The 15,690-nt window shown below is 46.2% G+C and overlaps 1 protein-coding gene across 3 annotated transcripts in view; it reads right to left on the minus strand.

Annotated features, from left to right (window-relative positions):
* The window catches only part of VLDLR (very low density lipoprotein receptor), a 31,285-nt gene extending 21,918 nt beyond the window's left edge, over positions 1-9,367 (minus strand). For all 3 annotated transcript variants that reach the window (XM_019645903.1, XM_019645904.1, XM_019645902.1), the window contains exons 1-2: positions 9,281-9,367; positions 8,978-9,119 (exon numbers count right to left, since the gene is read on the minus strand). In XM_019645903.1, the coding sequence (XP_019501448.1) occupies positions 8,978-9,059 (82 nt within the window). In that variant the 5' untranslated portion in view covers positions 9,060-9,119; positions 9,281-9,367. The remainder of the gene's footprint in view (positions 1-8,977; positions 9,120-9,280) is intronic.
* Positions 9,368-15,690: the final 6,323 nt, after the last annotated feature.

The raw sequence follows: 15,690 nt of genomic DNA on the forward strand, positions 1-15,690 counted from the left end.
TGGCCTGGGATTAAAGATGAGCGCATAATATCCTAAGGCTGATGTTTAGTCCAATATCTCCTTAGAGAGGGTCTCTGAATGTAGTTGCAATACACAAGCTACCAACAATAACAAATGGTAGTAAAATCCTGGCAATGCTGCTTCCAGCGTCCATACTGAGAAGGCTTAGGCATTTTCTTAGTGTTTATTCCAACCGCCTAAAACAAAAAGGACTTTAATGTCTACCTTTCCTTATCTCAGATGTTTCCACTCCACCCAGCCTTCTTCCTGACACACCCTCGGCTTTCCATTAGGAAGGGGAACAACTGAGGTTATGCTCTTGAATGTCCCTGCTGGTTCAAAAAAGGAGCCAGAGCGGGGTGGGGTGGGTAAGGCCAGCGGGCTGTATAAAGGACCCTTCAGAGTGCGATGAATCAAGACCTATGCTTTATGGTCATGTCTTTTGGTTTCCTAAGCACTTTTTCCCCAGAGATTGTGACTGGGCAGAAAGTGCTCCTGAGCTCTGCCGATTCCCTGAATCACGCAGAGTGGCGAGACCTCAGACACAAAATCCAAAGCTGAGACCTCGGCCACCTGTCTACAACACTGGGTTTTCTGTGCAAGTTTCCAAAACATTCCACCTTTTACACCTCTGGTGTTCAACTGGGAAGGCTGCTTCTGTGCAGAGCTTGAGGAGAGTCGAAAGCACCGCACGAGCTAAGAAGCTTTTGGGTTCCCAAGCTTTGGGATTACAGGCTTATGGACCTGTAGTCTATTTCCACCCATGACAGTTAAGTCTCACGTTCAGTATTGTACTTTCATAAAGAGAACATTTTGAGCTTGAAATCATCTACACCCGAGGTTCTTTTAATTCTTAGGCTCAGCTAACACCCATGATGCCTCAAAAAATAACCTTAGAAGTAGAGGCTCTGGGTTCTCTATATTCCAGAATCTATTTGCTCAGAAAGGTGAAAATTTGGAGTAAATGTGATTTTTAGTGGGTCCCATAGGGTTTCACAGGGATGCCTTAGGGCTAAAGGGGTTGTTGAAGTGGGGGGACATGCCAAGATGGTGGGAACCTGGGTGTTCCACCTTGGTTTGAAGCAGGAAGGCTTTCTTTTGACTGTTGGAGTTTTGTGTGAGAATTTGAAAAGGGCTCTACTGCTTGAAGAAATCACTGTTGGACTAGCTCTAGGTTTCCTTCTAGTTCTAATACTTCAAATGAATACCCCTGCCCCTTTGGGTTAGGGGGTGCTAAGTCATTAGTACCTAGTCACACACATGGCTATTTAAATTTGTAATGAATGAATGCTCAGAAGTGTCCAAGGACCACTCACTTAAGAACACATATGGAATCACACTATGCAAACTTACTTCAAGGCGCCCATGTCCCGGGAGCCTTGCTTACCTAAATAGTTAACGTTGCTACCCAGATATGTTGGCAGGTCACTGGGTCCAAGAAACTCAGGGTTTTTAATGCAAATAGAAGTCAGCCTGCCGTTGTCTAATTGTCCCTGCAAGGGTTAACATGGAAGAACAATGTGTAAGCTTCAGTAAAAACTGCACAGACCTTCAAGTCAATAAATACCAAGGCTTGACAGTGGGCTCCCGATTTCCCTGCGGGGCTCCACGCGGCACCTTTGCAGGCGTGTCGCACAGGAATGCCCAGCATATGGAGATGTTTCGGAATATCAGGCTGAGACATGAACTTCAACCTGCTCAGAGGGGCTCAGGCTGCCACACAGCCAGGATGAGCAGGGCCAAGTATTGCAATCCCTCACACCCCTCCTCACTGCTCCAGCATGCGGGTGTTATCATTCACTGGAATTTCTTCAGTCCATTTGTTTTGGCACTTCTGGGGCTGCCAAGGGCATTTATTTTTAGTTGGGCTCACTTCTACTGCTTGCCACTTTAAATGCTAGTCTTTCTATTCATAGGCAAAAACTTGTTTTAGGAAGAGTCAGCAAAGCTTACCTACAGGGAAGAAGGTTAGTAAGAGGAACTAAAGAAGAAGGTGCCCGAGATAGTCAGCACAAAGGCTGTGTTCTGGCCTTAAGCACCAGGTGGGGGCCAGCTAAAAACTGTTAACTACTTAAGTTAACCCTTCTTATTCACTCAAATAAGTGAATCTTACAGTTCAATTGTCAAATAGTTTTGTTTTGTTGTTTTTTTCCAATTTACATCAGATTGAGGTCTTCTTATGGATCATGAATAAATCACGCAATTTTTTTTGTGGTGGTGTTGTTAGCCAAACACTGCTCTAAGACTTCAGTCTCTTGATTCATTTAATTCTCAGTTCTACACAGTCAGTGCTACTATTCCCCTTTTATATGTCGGGAAACCTGTTCAGAGAAGGGAAGTACAGTACTTGCCCAAGGTCACTCTGGACAGAACTAGAATTTGAACCCCAGCAGTCTGGCTCCAGATACTGTGCTTCTGATCATACAAACTAGTTGGTACGCATACAAACTAGAACACCTGACTCAGGATTACTTCCTTCTAGAATATTCTGTCGATTTGTAACTTGGACAGTAGAATCAGTTTAATTAATCCAGAATTAGGTAGTTTTACTTGTCAAGATGACACTATCCTAACAGCTTTATTGTTGAGACAGAGCCCTTTCCCCATTTTAACTTTTTTAAAATGCTGATGGAGCATACTCAGCAGGTCTTTTTCAAGGGGAATACTGTGCTTGGTTTTCTTGCTTAAGGTATATAGGTCAAGTCAGAGCAAAGAACCTCCTGATATTCTTTGGATTGGAAGTTATTCGTTTTTGTGGGTGGTAAACCACTAAATCAGTGATCCTCAGCTCATTTGCATCAGAATCCCCTGGAGGGCTTGTTAAAACACAATGCTGCCTCCCCCACCCCCCAGAGATTTTGATCCAGTGGATCAAGCCTGGGGCCCAAGTTTGCATTTCTAATGAGTTCCCAGATGGTGCTGACAATGCTGGTCCCTGATCACACATTGAAACCACTGCAGGAAGGTTAGGAGGCTAAGATTCTAGTACCATGGAGGTAACTTTCAGGGTTGGAATATATGGTCTTCACCCCGCATAAGCCCTCATACCCATCACTGGATGGACATTGGTGGTAAATGCCAGTCTTGCAACAGACATTATGCTGACAACCTGATATAAAGCCTTTGTGTCCACTAGGTAGGTAAAATTTATCTAGATGCCTTAACCATGCCTTAACAGCATGCAGAATACAATTTCTTCTAAAATCTGTCCTCCTCTCTCATGGGGCCCATCTTTGATTGGCCCCATCACTTACTCTAAACCAGTAGTCCAATAATGAGCCCAGATTCTTCTCCCCTGACATTTTGCCATCAAGCCCTGGCTGTGGCCAAGCCCTCGTCTCACTTGATCTAAATTTGTCTCCTGTTCCTCTGTCTCTAGGCTGCCTTGTTCCATATCCAAATCAAGATGGTGGTGATTTAAGCAACCTAGAATGGCCCGAAGTGCCAAGGATAGTATCACTTCCAGGCTCCCAATGGCTCCAGAATTGAGTCTAGTTCCCTACCTACTTCCCCCGACTTTTCCCTCTTAGTTACCACTTGCCATCTGCTCAGGCTATACCAAGAGGCCCCACTCACTTCCCCAGACCTGTGCCCTCACTGTCGCTTTGTCTTGGTTTGCTCATGTTACTTAGCCCTGTTCACTTATCTACCAGGAGTGGGCTCAGATGACACCCCTTGAATGAGGCCAATTCCCTTCTTGACCAGTTAGGTGTGGTCTGGCTGCTTTCCTGTAGTTCCTGGCACCTGTTGCACAGCTGCCACATACTGAGATGCCCTTACCTGCCTGTTTCCATCTCTACAAATGGAGATCCCCTAAGGCAGGACCTGGAATTTCTTTGTAACTTGGAACCTGGTGCCTGACATCAAAAGATCCTTTAAGCACTAGTGAGTATTCCTGGATGCATCAGTTGATTTGTTAATTCACTAACAAAACTGGTCTTCTCTAGAATTTTTTTCAAAGCCTTCTTCCTAGCTTTTCTGAACTTGAAGCCAAGTGTGACCAGTTGTTTCACAAGTTAAACTACTTTGAAAGACTCTAGGTTATAAAGGCAACCGGTCCCTATGCCTATGAGGCTACTTTCATATCATCTTTGTGATACTTTATCATTTAAAACAGTGCACTTTTCCACACTTATCGGTCAGAATGAGTGTGTCAGTTTGAGTATGTTGGCCTCATTTCTACGTGAGGAGAGGTTCTGACACAAAGGGAAAGTTAGCAGTGGCTCACTGGTAAAGTTAGAAATTTGATGTAGGGGACAAGGATTTTACTTCTGACACGTGTTAGCACACTTTGGCAAGGTTGGCAGCAATCCATTGTGCTCAAATCAATGCCACCTTTGTAAGATCATCTGCAGAGATAGAATAGCTTCTGGCTTTGTCACATTAGAGTCTAAGTTCTTGGTGATTTGGAGGAAACTTCATTAGCTGTAACCCAGATAGCATGTGGGAACTATAGCAATTTTCAGCTGCTATCAGCCTCTTTTATGATTGACTTCTACAGTGGATCCGCTCATTCTTACCTAGTACTTCTATTTCCTACTATCTTTGGATTATTGATTTCCTGGGTTGACTTTCTCACTAGATTAAATGCCAGGAAGGAAGGGACCAACTCTCTGGTCACTGTGTCCCCATGCCTGGTGCCATATGGCAGGTGCTCAGTAGATGGAGGTAAAGTGGGTGGATTCAAGCAGATATACAAAAGAAGGTCAGCACCAATCTACCACCTATATAGTGAACCTACAGATCAGTTAATAACTCAGGTCTTGGGAAGTCTTCTTAGGAAAACTAAAGATTAGAGGTAGTCTATAAACTAGGAGCCCTATTTACTCATAGTGTTTGGGGGGGGGGAGTATTAAGTTATAACACATGAATAACTTGCAAATGTTGTGTTTAAGGGAAGTACTAAGTTAGAACACATGAAGTAACTTGAAAACGTTGTCTATCACCAAGGTTTTATCACCTCCCTTGGCCCAAGCTTTCCTAGGAAACTTCACATGAAGGGAAAAGTGTGCTTCCTTTAAGTATCACCTGCCATCTCATTTAGATTCTGCAGTGTGTCTAGCATTTCTAACGATGTCTAGAGTTTTTATTGCACGCCAACAGAGTTTAGCAAAGAGAAACCAATTCAAATTCAGAACTGTACAGGGTGAAATTAAGATGATTTTCACTTACAAAGCCAGACTGTCTAAGAGCTAAGTCATACTTGGCCTTGAAGTCCTCTGAAAAGCTATCAGTCCTCAGATTTCCTAGCCCAAAACTCTTTAGCTGGGCAAAAACAATTGTCCTTGGACCACTTACTTATGCTCAACAGGTACATCTCATCCATCACCTGTGCAGAAGGTATTCTTGGATTCTTTGCCTTGAAAGTAGTCCCTGTGCTATGGCCTAAGTACTCTCTTGAGATTCATTTAAAGTAGAAGGGAACATCCTAAACAATTTTGAGGCTATCAGCTAATCATCTGGAGAGCAGCTGTAGGAGCCCACCCCAGAAGCTCTCCTAAGGCAGGTACATTTATGATGAGCATCATCACAGACTTTATCATAGCCCTTTGAGGCATTTAATTTCATAGAGGCTAGTATGTGAAGGTGGCTTTCCAAAGAAAGGTCAACATCCAAAGTAAATTTAATTATGGTGACTTAAATATTAAATATGAGTGCCTAGACTTGATCACCATTCCCCTTGTTGAAAAGAGTTTTTGTCAAATTCTGTGAGAAATAGAAAATGGTCTAGGTATTTAATGAGTTATCTATATATCTATGCTTGCTCTGAGTCTTCTGGCCTTTGGATCAAAACCCAAAGCCATATGGCTGGGAGCTATCTGTTCCCTTGATCTTATGGCCATGTTCTATTCTAGGAGTTCTTGTTAAGTCTTAACCAGTTTGATAAACATCGTAGAACAAAAGGGGCTTGCAACGACTTTTCACCTTTTCCAGAATTATAACAGAAGTACGTAAGTGAAATTGAGCTTATGGTCATCCAATTTTATAAATGGCAGAAACACTTCAAATCAGGACTTGACTTCTTTTGAGCATGGAGGCTGCCATAATTAAAATATGCAGTTTCGTTGTACTAAAATCTTAACATTTGGCAGCTCTGCTGAACTCAGCCTTTATACATGCTTTAGGTATCTGGGAATTCAAGCAATAAAAACAATGCAAATGACACAGGACAGGTGCCTAGCTAAATGTCACGTGAAGTGGGCAATGAGGCGATTTGGGGAACAGAGCTGCTCCAGACTTCAAGAAACTGTCACTGTCAATATGGGCTTCTTACTCAGTGACCCTCCTTTAAAAAGCCCTGCCCACATTCTCATTCTTTGGCCTCGATGAGAGTTATGACCATTGGCACACCTTCCCTTGGTGCTACAGGATGAGTCAGGTTTATTTTCCCCTTGACCTCCAGGCTCCTATCCCTCCAGGTCTATTAGTACTGCCAATTTCACCAACCCCCTCCCCCTACAATGACAGAAGTTCTGTCTACTCTTTTGCTAATTGCTAACCATATCTGGATAGCTCTCACAAAACCTTTGTTCTTCTAGGCTTTGTCCTTAACAAATGTATGGCACCCCAGATCCTGATCTTGACTACCGAGGCTGGAATAAAAAGTCCTAGAACTCCCAGAGATTTTGCAATCAGATGTACTACTCTACTGAATTTTAACTTCACTTGTTAGCCTGCCTGAAGTTCCTGGCCAGGATCTTAGGGCACCCCTTCCTCGTCCTAGGGTATTTTACATCAGCACCATGAATGTATGTGCCTGAGTGTGTGGGGGGCCGCGTGGGGATGGGGAGAAGGGTAAGTGCAGAAGACCAGAAAGTCAGCCTACATGCCCTGGAACTTTGAACTTCAGGCAGGAGCCAGGCTGGGTTGTTGGCTTAGGGTTAATACCTGCCTCAGCTAACCCCAAATTCCCTCCAGTTCAAAAGGATGTGGCACCTTCCCTTTGAAGAATTTAAGTCTTGTATGGGTTTCTATTTTCCACTGTTCATGGCATGTCACATATTTCATAAGTGACCTAGGGGAGCAACAGGGATCCTCACCTACCTAATATAAGGTGAACATATGCCTTCAACTAACGCATTTCAACAGTTTAGGAACATGCCTACCATTCTATAGGATAAAGTTAACCTCCAATGGGAAGTTATATGTTAAGAGAATTACATGCAGCAATGAGAACATGCAGCAAAAATGAATCTTTTCTCCTATCTCCCTGGACAGTCATCAGTAAGTTCTGATATATTTTAGTTTTTTTAAAATAGTATGCAAAGTATGATGCAAATCATGGCACTATTCTGAGAAATCGCTTAATAAGTTAATACTGCTCATCCATTAATGATTAATGTTGGAGTCTGAAAACTGTTGTAAGCAAGGCTTTTTCCAGGCTTAAAGGCTTGTTACACTTTGGAGCCCATCTTCGGGACACACTCGCCAGTTGCTGAGGAGTCCGGGCAGGGGAAAGCATTGCAGAGAACAGTTGGGCAGAGCCTGTCGGGTCTTTTACATTCCCTTAAAGATAACGCTTCTCAGGCTGCTAAATTTCTAGTCCGCGGAACCATGTGACCAACCTAAACGTGACCGGGCGGCCAGCCAATCGCGGCTGGCAGACAAGTCTGTCCCAGCTTCACCGCCTCGGGACAAATGGAACCAAAGGGCAGGGGGCATTCGGAGGCTTAAAACCTACGAAGTATTGCCCCAGAAGCTGCTTGACCACACACTTTAAAGTTCGCTCTCACTCGGGAGACACGTGACTGCAGGCAGGCGGGCCTCCTAAACCACCAGGCTACCTACAAGGAGCTAGGAATTCTGGAATGGGTACTTAGGACAGGGGCAGCTTTCTGCCCCAGTTCCTTAGAGCTGGCAGGCAGGTGTCAAGTCAAGATCACTTCAGGGACCTGCCAGGATCCTGCCCGAACCCTCGTTGAAGGGCTTCCTGTCGCCTGCCCAGGAAAGTTGTGGGGCCCGAAGTGGGCGAGTGGCTGAGGACCGGGCTCCCAGACCCCAGTGCGGCAGACTGTGGGGACTCGACAGGAGTCACCGCCGCCCTCCCAACAAGCCACAGCCACACACTAGCTCTCCAGCTACTCCCTTTGATCTATTGTTTAAAATGAAGGCTAATTACAGCCACTAGATTAGGTCTCAGTTCCTCTCGAGGAAATCTCACCGGAATGAGGATCAGCAAACTAACCTGATTAAGTCTTCGTTCCACTCCCCTCCCCCGTTCAACTATACGGGAGACCCAGGGGGTTTACAAACGCTGCCGGAGGTGTGGAAAGGGGATAGGGGAGAATCACCTAGAGAGGAGTCCTATTTCAAACCTCACTCGTCCTCTAACCTGCACTCCAGAAAGACAGCCCGGTGCAAGGGGGTGTCTCAGTCAGGGTGCGCACGCCGCGCACTTCTGGAAGCTCCGCGTAGACTGTGGGCTGCAGCCCACCCAACATGCGCCCCCTCACCACCGCGGGGGACTCACTGCCCGGGCTGGCACCCCACGCCCGCTTCCCGGGAGACGCCCACTCCCACCCACCACCCACTCCCACCATCCCTGAAGTCCGAGGAGCGCGGCCCGGGCTGCCGCGCACGTCTTGGCCCAGCCCTCTGCCTCCTTCCTAACACTCCGCCCGGCAGAGGAGACAGAACCATTGTTCAATGGCCCAGAAGCCCACATTCTCCAGCTCCTGCCAGGCGGAGTGAAAAACGAGGCAAAGCCGTTGCTCTGGGGGTGGGAGTGTAAGGGAATGAAGACTAGTTCAGGCAAGGCTTTAGGACACCCCGAACCCCACCGTCCCCCAAGCCCGGCTCCCCGTAGCCGCGGAGCTGACAGCTCAGAGGCACCACCAGGGTGGGGAGGAAAGGAAGACGAGGAGAGAGGAGAGGCTCCTCCTAGGAAGGGGGTGGGCAAAAGGAGACCCGCGCCTCGGGGACCCCAGGCACCCCGGCTGGGTCCCGGCAGCCCGAGGAAGGGCGCGTCGTCACTTACCCGCTTCGGTGGTGTCGCTTTCCCCCGGCGCCCAGCACAGTGCGAGCAGCAGCCAGAGCGCCCAGCGCGCGGACGTGCCCATGGTGCCCGCCTGGATGGTGCCGCCGCCGCCGCCGTTCGCTCCTCACAACAAGTTACCAGCCTTTCGGAAAGGAGGAAGGTGGTGGGGGCAGGGAGGGAGGCGGGGGGAGGAGGAGGGGACGGAGTTAGAAGGGGGTAGAGGGAGTGGGGAAGAAGAGGGCACCCCCTCTCCTAAAACTTGCACAATCTCCTCCCCACCAGCCACCCCACCCACCTACCTACCTACCGACCGACCTCCCCTAGCTGCAGCAGCAGCGCAAGCCGAGCCTGCGGGGAGAAAATAATGCAGGCGCTGCCGAGGAGGGGAGGGGAGGGCACAGCAGGGGAGAGGAGGGAGGGAGAGGGGGTGGGGAGCTGAGCGCAGAGGAGAAGACAGAAAAGAGGAGCCGGCCGCCGAGCACCCACACTGGCGACTGCTGGAGCGCGGGGTGAGCAGCGAGGAGAGGGCAGGAGGGGGAGTGGTCAGCGGAGGGGGGAAGGGGAGAGGCGGCTTCAGCCCTTGTTTCTCATCAACGCGCTCCTCTTATAAGGCAGCCAGGTGCCTGCCCCGGGGGGATGTGCGAGTGTGAGCAAGTGTGAGCGTGCGGGTGTGAGTGGCCGTGGCCGTGGCCGTGACTGCCACCCGGACTGCTCCTGGGGCCCAGCTACTCCGCGCGTCCGCCCGAGGCTCACGGGGGCCCGGGGCGGCAGCTGGTTGGCTCGCGCGCAGCCTTCGCCTCCAATCCTCGGCGCCTGCCCTAATTTCCTGATCCAGGGAACCTGCCGCCGCAGCAGCTGTGCGCTCCCTACAGTCATTACTGTACTCTCCCGACAGCCGCCAACAGTAAATGCAGCAGCGGCAGTGGCAGCAGTTAGCGCTGATGCAACTATTGCTGCTATTGCCACCGCCTTCCCACTAACGGGGCTTGCAGACCGGGGAGGGATTTGCAGCTTCCAGGGGCAACAAGAATCTCTCTACCACCCTCTCCTGCGCCCCAGGGAGAGGCTGGTACTGTGAGGCTGGTAGGTAGAGGCTTCCTCGGGCCTCCTCTTTCCATCTGAAAGTGCTGAAGAGAATGGGGTCTAAGTGTTCGGGCTGCACTGATGTGGGGTTCGGGATGCCTGCCTCAATTGCACGCTGAGATGCCATTTGTGACTAAAAATTAAATGTGTCTTTAAGTGAGAGTGTGTGTAACTGAGAGTGCGCGCGGCTGTGGCTGGTCCTCTGATAGAACGCGACGAAAATAACCCAGTCTGGCGTGAGGAGGAGGGAAATTGCTAGTACAGCTCCGTATTCTTTCACCAACAATTAGAGTTAATTGCTAATTGCACAAAATGATAGTTTGAGGGCCTGTAATTAAAAGCTTAACCTTTTCTTGTTTGGGGGCGGGGAACCCGTAGGTTTATTCTTCTTGATATAGTTTATAATATTCGATTACATGACTTAAGGCAAGGAAAAAAGGAAGCAAAGGCTGGACTCCTCTAAAGGATTGGTTCTTTTTTTGTGCCTGACAGTACTGAGCCCATAATTTGCTTTTTGTGTACTTCAGTTTTCTTACACACTTTTCCCTAGTCAAGGTACGTTGTCTGGTGTGGTCTGTTGGGCATCTAACAAGATGAGGAGGGCTATGTAACCTTCTTAGATAAAGGGCTTATGTATTTTTAAAAATTGTTTTCATCATGAATATCATGGTGATATGGGAAGTGGTGGGCACTGCCTGGCTGCCTTCTCCTTGCCCTGGTTCTCCTGGGCATTTGTCAAGGCTGGTCATCAGATGGGACATTTATTAAGAGCTTACTGTAGCCAGGAGAGGAAGAGGAGAGGAAAATTCCAGGTCAGGATACACTTTGGTGGGGCCAGGGGATATCCAAATTGGGAGTAATCAGCATGAAGGGGCTTAACTCTATGTATTGGTGGAGCCTTACACAGCAGCTCATTTTGAGCGCTCTTTTGACCATGCCATGGTTACAAACTGTGTTTGATACGAACTGCAGCAGCCACACACATGTTGCTTGTGAAACGGACTTGAAATTTGTTTTATGCCATTTAGCAGTGAAGATGCACGTGGGTGTTATTCACCTAGTAGGCTTTAAGGTGTGATGGTAAAATCTTAGGTGCATGGCGTCTTCAATATTCTCAGGGTTCTGAAAGACCATCTGATAATGAGCTGTGTCACTTTGCAGAAGAGAAAAAGTGGTAGAGGGGATGAGTGGCCTTCATGTGAACAGATACAGCATTAATAAACAGTCATAGGGCTTGCTTTAAATATTTTACTCAGATAAATGTACATTACAAGCTAAACATTGATATGGTGTAATAAGACTTATCTTTGACAAACATGTATTACACTGTCTATCTCTCCAAGGGACAAAAATAAACTGTTGGCAAACTTAGCTGCAGCTCTGTGTTCAACCCTGTACCTGTTTTGCTGAATTAAAAGGAAGCATAACTTTTGGCTCTCACTCTGATTGGCTGTGTAATTTGGGAAAATCACTGTATCTCTCTCTGTGCCTGCTTTCTGACCTGTAAAGTAAAAACAAAACCAATCCACATGATAGCAAAGTGCTCTGCGACCTCAAGCACCGGCTCTCTGCAAAGCATGGACTTTTAGAAGAAAAGGTTTATGAGGAGGAATGAATTTGATTAATATAGAAAATAACTGAACAACTGAAATGATAAATTTATTGTGAGTGGAGATTGATGTGGTTGAACTAAATGGTCTCAGAGAGGTTGATGCTGCTGGATTGAGAAGACTTTAGGTAAGCACATAGGCAACCCCATTTCTCCCACAGTCCATTACATTCATTTATTTGCTAGAGGGATACACACTGAGCATCCCTACACAATGTGCTAGGCAGTGGGCACATGGAGGTGCTTACTCAAGGAAGCTAACTCAGGATCTGGTGGGGGAGGCAGAGAAGTGACAATTACAGTACCATATGCACAGCACAAGGGATGCTTGAGGTGCTATAAGATTGCAGGGAAAGAGTAGCTAATCTTCCTGGGGGACGAAGAGTATCAGAAAAGACTTCCCAGAGTAGTTGTCTCTGCGCTGAGTAGAGTTGTCATTTTTACCGAGCAATTCTAATTCTCCTTACTGCTGGACATATGGTAGGACTGCACTTCCTGGCCTCCCTATGGTCGGGTGAGCTGGAAAGACTAATTTTGGCAAATTATTTGTGAGCAGAAGTTACAGGGTGCCACTTGCAGACTGGAGCATTTCATTACTTGCATGAGACCCTCTCTTTTTGTCTGAATGATGGCAAGAAATGTTCAGGAGGTGGCTGGCTGCTTCATCAGCGTGGTCTCTGAGTGACTCGATGAGTAGTTCTCTGCTGTCTACATGTCTCTGGCAATGGTCACATAGAGTACAGGTCAGCACATGGCCCGTGGCCTGTTTGTACAGTCTACCAATAAGAGTAGTGTCTATATTTTTTAAAAGATTATAACAAAAATAAACTATGCAGCAGAAACCATGTGGTGTTCACACATTTACCATCTGAGTCTCGAGAGAAAAAAACTTGCTGAACACTAACAGAGTAAGTGAGAAATAAACCTTTGGTTTTTTCATCTATTCAGCTTTTGTTACCTCAGCATGACCTAGAATTAACCTGACTGATTTATGGTGTGAAGGATGAAGGAAGACCGTCGTGAGCAGAGGGAGCAAAGGCAAAAGAGCATCAGGAATTCAAAGAAATGCAAGGGATTCGGGATGGTTCAAGGGTGGTGGTCAAGTGGATAATGGTGGAAAGTAAGACAGAAGGCAGGCAAGGAAGGACTGGATTATGCGGAGGCTTGTATGTCATGCTAACACGCTGGACTTTATCCTGTAGGCCATGGTGAAGGCTTGTGATCAATTAAAAAAAATTGTTATGTAAATTACTGTGGAGTAATTATAAAATACAGAGAAAAATAAAATAATTTTTAAGAAGCATACTTTCAGTACAAAGAGATATTTTATTTCTTTTAAAAATGTATTTAATTTTATCCTCAAGTCACAGAATTGTATCAACATGACTATAATTGGTCCTATTATGGATCTCTTTATTTATTTACTTACTTGTTAATTTGCTTTTATAAATAAAAAAAAATGTATCCATGAGCTATTACTGCCTCCAAGAAAGAGAATATTGACAGTAACACACATGCATCTAAGTGCTTCTCTGTGAACACATCTCCTAGATTTTGCCCGTGGAGGAGACCACTGTTGTGATGGATTTTGATCAGAAGTCAGACCTCCTGTGTGTTTCAGAAAGTTCCCTCTGGCAGTGGTATGAAGGGTGACTTATCTGGGAAGCAGAGCAGAATAGGACAAGGGGGAAGACAGTTAGAGACCCTGGCCCCTGGCAGTGAGGGAATACATAAAGAAAGGAGGGGAGGAAGCTACAATATTATTTGCAGTGAGAAATGTGCGTATAATTCCTTCATGAGTTATTCCCCCTAGCCCTTTAGATATGTCTCTTAGGACAGAGTTTTCTAAATGTGCACAGTCCATGAGAACCCCTGGGAATGTCTGCTAAAAGTGCCGATTCCCTGGTTCTCCCTCAGGGATCAGCATTCAGTAAGTCTAGGGTGGCAGCACCCACAAAGCTGTATGTGGAACCCTATTCAGGTGATTCTTAGAATTCTCCAGGACTCAGAAATCCTCTTAGAGAATTTTTTAGTGCAGTTTTAACTCCCAAGTACCATGTTTCCCCGAAAATAAGACCTAACCAGAAAATAAGCCCGGGCATGATTTTTCAGGATGCTTGCAATATAAGCCCTACCCCAAACCTAAGTCCCAGTTAAGATTGTCAGCCTGACATGACTGTTTGAATAAATGTAGAGTTTTTTGTACATGAATAAATGAATAAATGTAGATTGTTGGAGCAAAAATTAATATAAGACCCGGTCTTATTGTCGGGGAAACACGGTAGCTTTTGTTCTCTCAAACATATATACCTTTATTTGTCCAATTTTTCCATATAAAATGTTACAGAGAATGTGGGGCATTTCCTTTAAGCCCTATAAACTAATAAATAGGGGCAGCAGAAGTCATCTTCAAGCTATTAGCTAGTTTGAAGCACTGATTACTCTATTTTCTATGCCATAGCTTTACCCTAGGAAGTAAGGAGTGAAATGAACTGTCCCCTCCTGGAGCAGTCCCCTTCTGAAGTATTTGATGGTAACTTCCCAGGTCTCCACTGCATCATTTTCTAACTGTGTGATAAGCCAGGAAAATGAATAGGATTTACTCCACTTCAGTCTCCATGGACAGGGACTGATGGTCTAAACCAGTAGGTCACAAACTTTAGCTTTCACAAGAATCACTTATAAAAACACAGATTGCTGGACCCCATACCAAGAGTTTCTGATTCACCAGGTCTGGGGTGGGGCCCAAGAATTTGTATTTCTAACAAGTGCCCAGGTGATACAGCTGCCATTGGTCAGAGAGTACACCTTAAGGACCACTGTTCTAAACCCACCAGCATAAGTTCTCTGCTCAGCCATTGTGATTCAAGGACCTCAACCAGTCAGCCTATGGCCTTCTCCTGGCCACATTGGTTGGATGTTTCAGCCTTTAGCACATTACACAAGTTGGTCCAGTTACAGTGAAGAGGCTTTTGCTTGGGTAGAAAGCCGTGCTCTTCTAAGCAATGTGGTGTATGGATGTTAGGCCAGAACTGCTGTAGCCATTGTGCTACCAGGAAGGAAGCCAATTGGAAGACTAACTGACCCACAGAGAAGAAGAGGTTGAGAGAATCAGAGAAACAGCACCCAACCTTGACCTCGAGCCTGAGCCCAGTTCATCCTTCTGCTGAAAGCTACCATTCTGTAGGACTTCTCACTTACCTGAGCCAATAAATTCCCTTTGTGGCTTAAGCCAGTTTGGACTGAGTTTTCTGTTACTAACAAGTAACTAACTCATAGAGGTGCCCTCTTGAGGGATGTGGTGTGCATGCCGTAAAGTACTGGGGAAAATTCCACATGTGGCAATCCAGTGGACATAATAAGCCCCACCCTTCCTAGCGGGGATTCAGAAGAGGAATGCAGGTGTTTGTAAGGACAGGCTTAATCAACTACCTTCTTGTGCATCTTGGCCAAGTCAACTCCCCACCCCCACATCAACCCCAAATCAAATGCTCAATGTGGACTTGTTACAAATGAAACCCTATTGAGGGTTACAATCTAATAAGAACACATTTTTTGAAATTCCAAGGCTAAAGACTAATTTGCAGGCTATTTTTGAATAATTTCAGAAAGCAAAAATGTGGCCAAATGTGGTAAAGAGTTATGGCTAGAATGAAACTCCAAAATGGGCTGAGTATGAGGCTAGACCAGTAGTTCTCAATTGGGAGCAATTTTTTTCCCCCTCATGAATATTGGGCCTTGTTTCAAGACAGTTGTCATGCCCTGGGGAGTGGTTCTACTGACATCTATAGGGTAGAGCCCAGGGCTGCTGCAGAACAAACATCTTACAGTGCACAGGACAGCCCCCCACGACAAAGAATGATCTATCTGGTCCAAATTGTCAATGGTGACATGGTTGAGACAGCCTGGGCTAAACTTATGAGAAGTCAGATGACTCTGTAATGTGTGAGCTTTTTATCTGATACAGGGTAGGACAATATTTTTCTCTCTCTGAACAAAGACAGCACAAACTGGGTTTTGT

Source organism: Hipposideros armiger, unplaced genomic scaffold (genome assembly GCF_001890085.2).
Source record: "Hipposideros armiger isolate ML-2016 unplaced genomic scaffold, ASM189008v1 scaffold_95, whole genome shotgun sequence".
Lineage (NCBI taxonomy): Eukaryota > Metazoa > Chordata > Mammalia > Chiroptera > Hipposideridae > Hipposideros > Hipposideros armiger.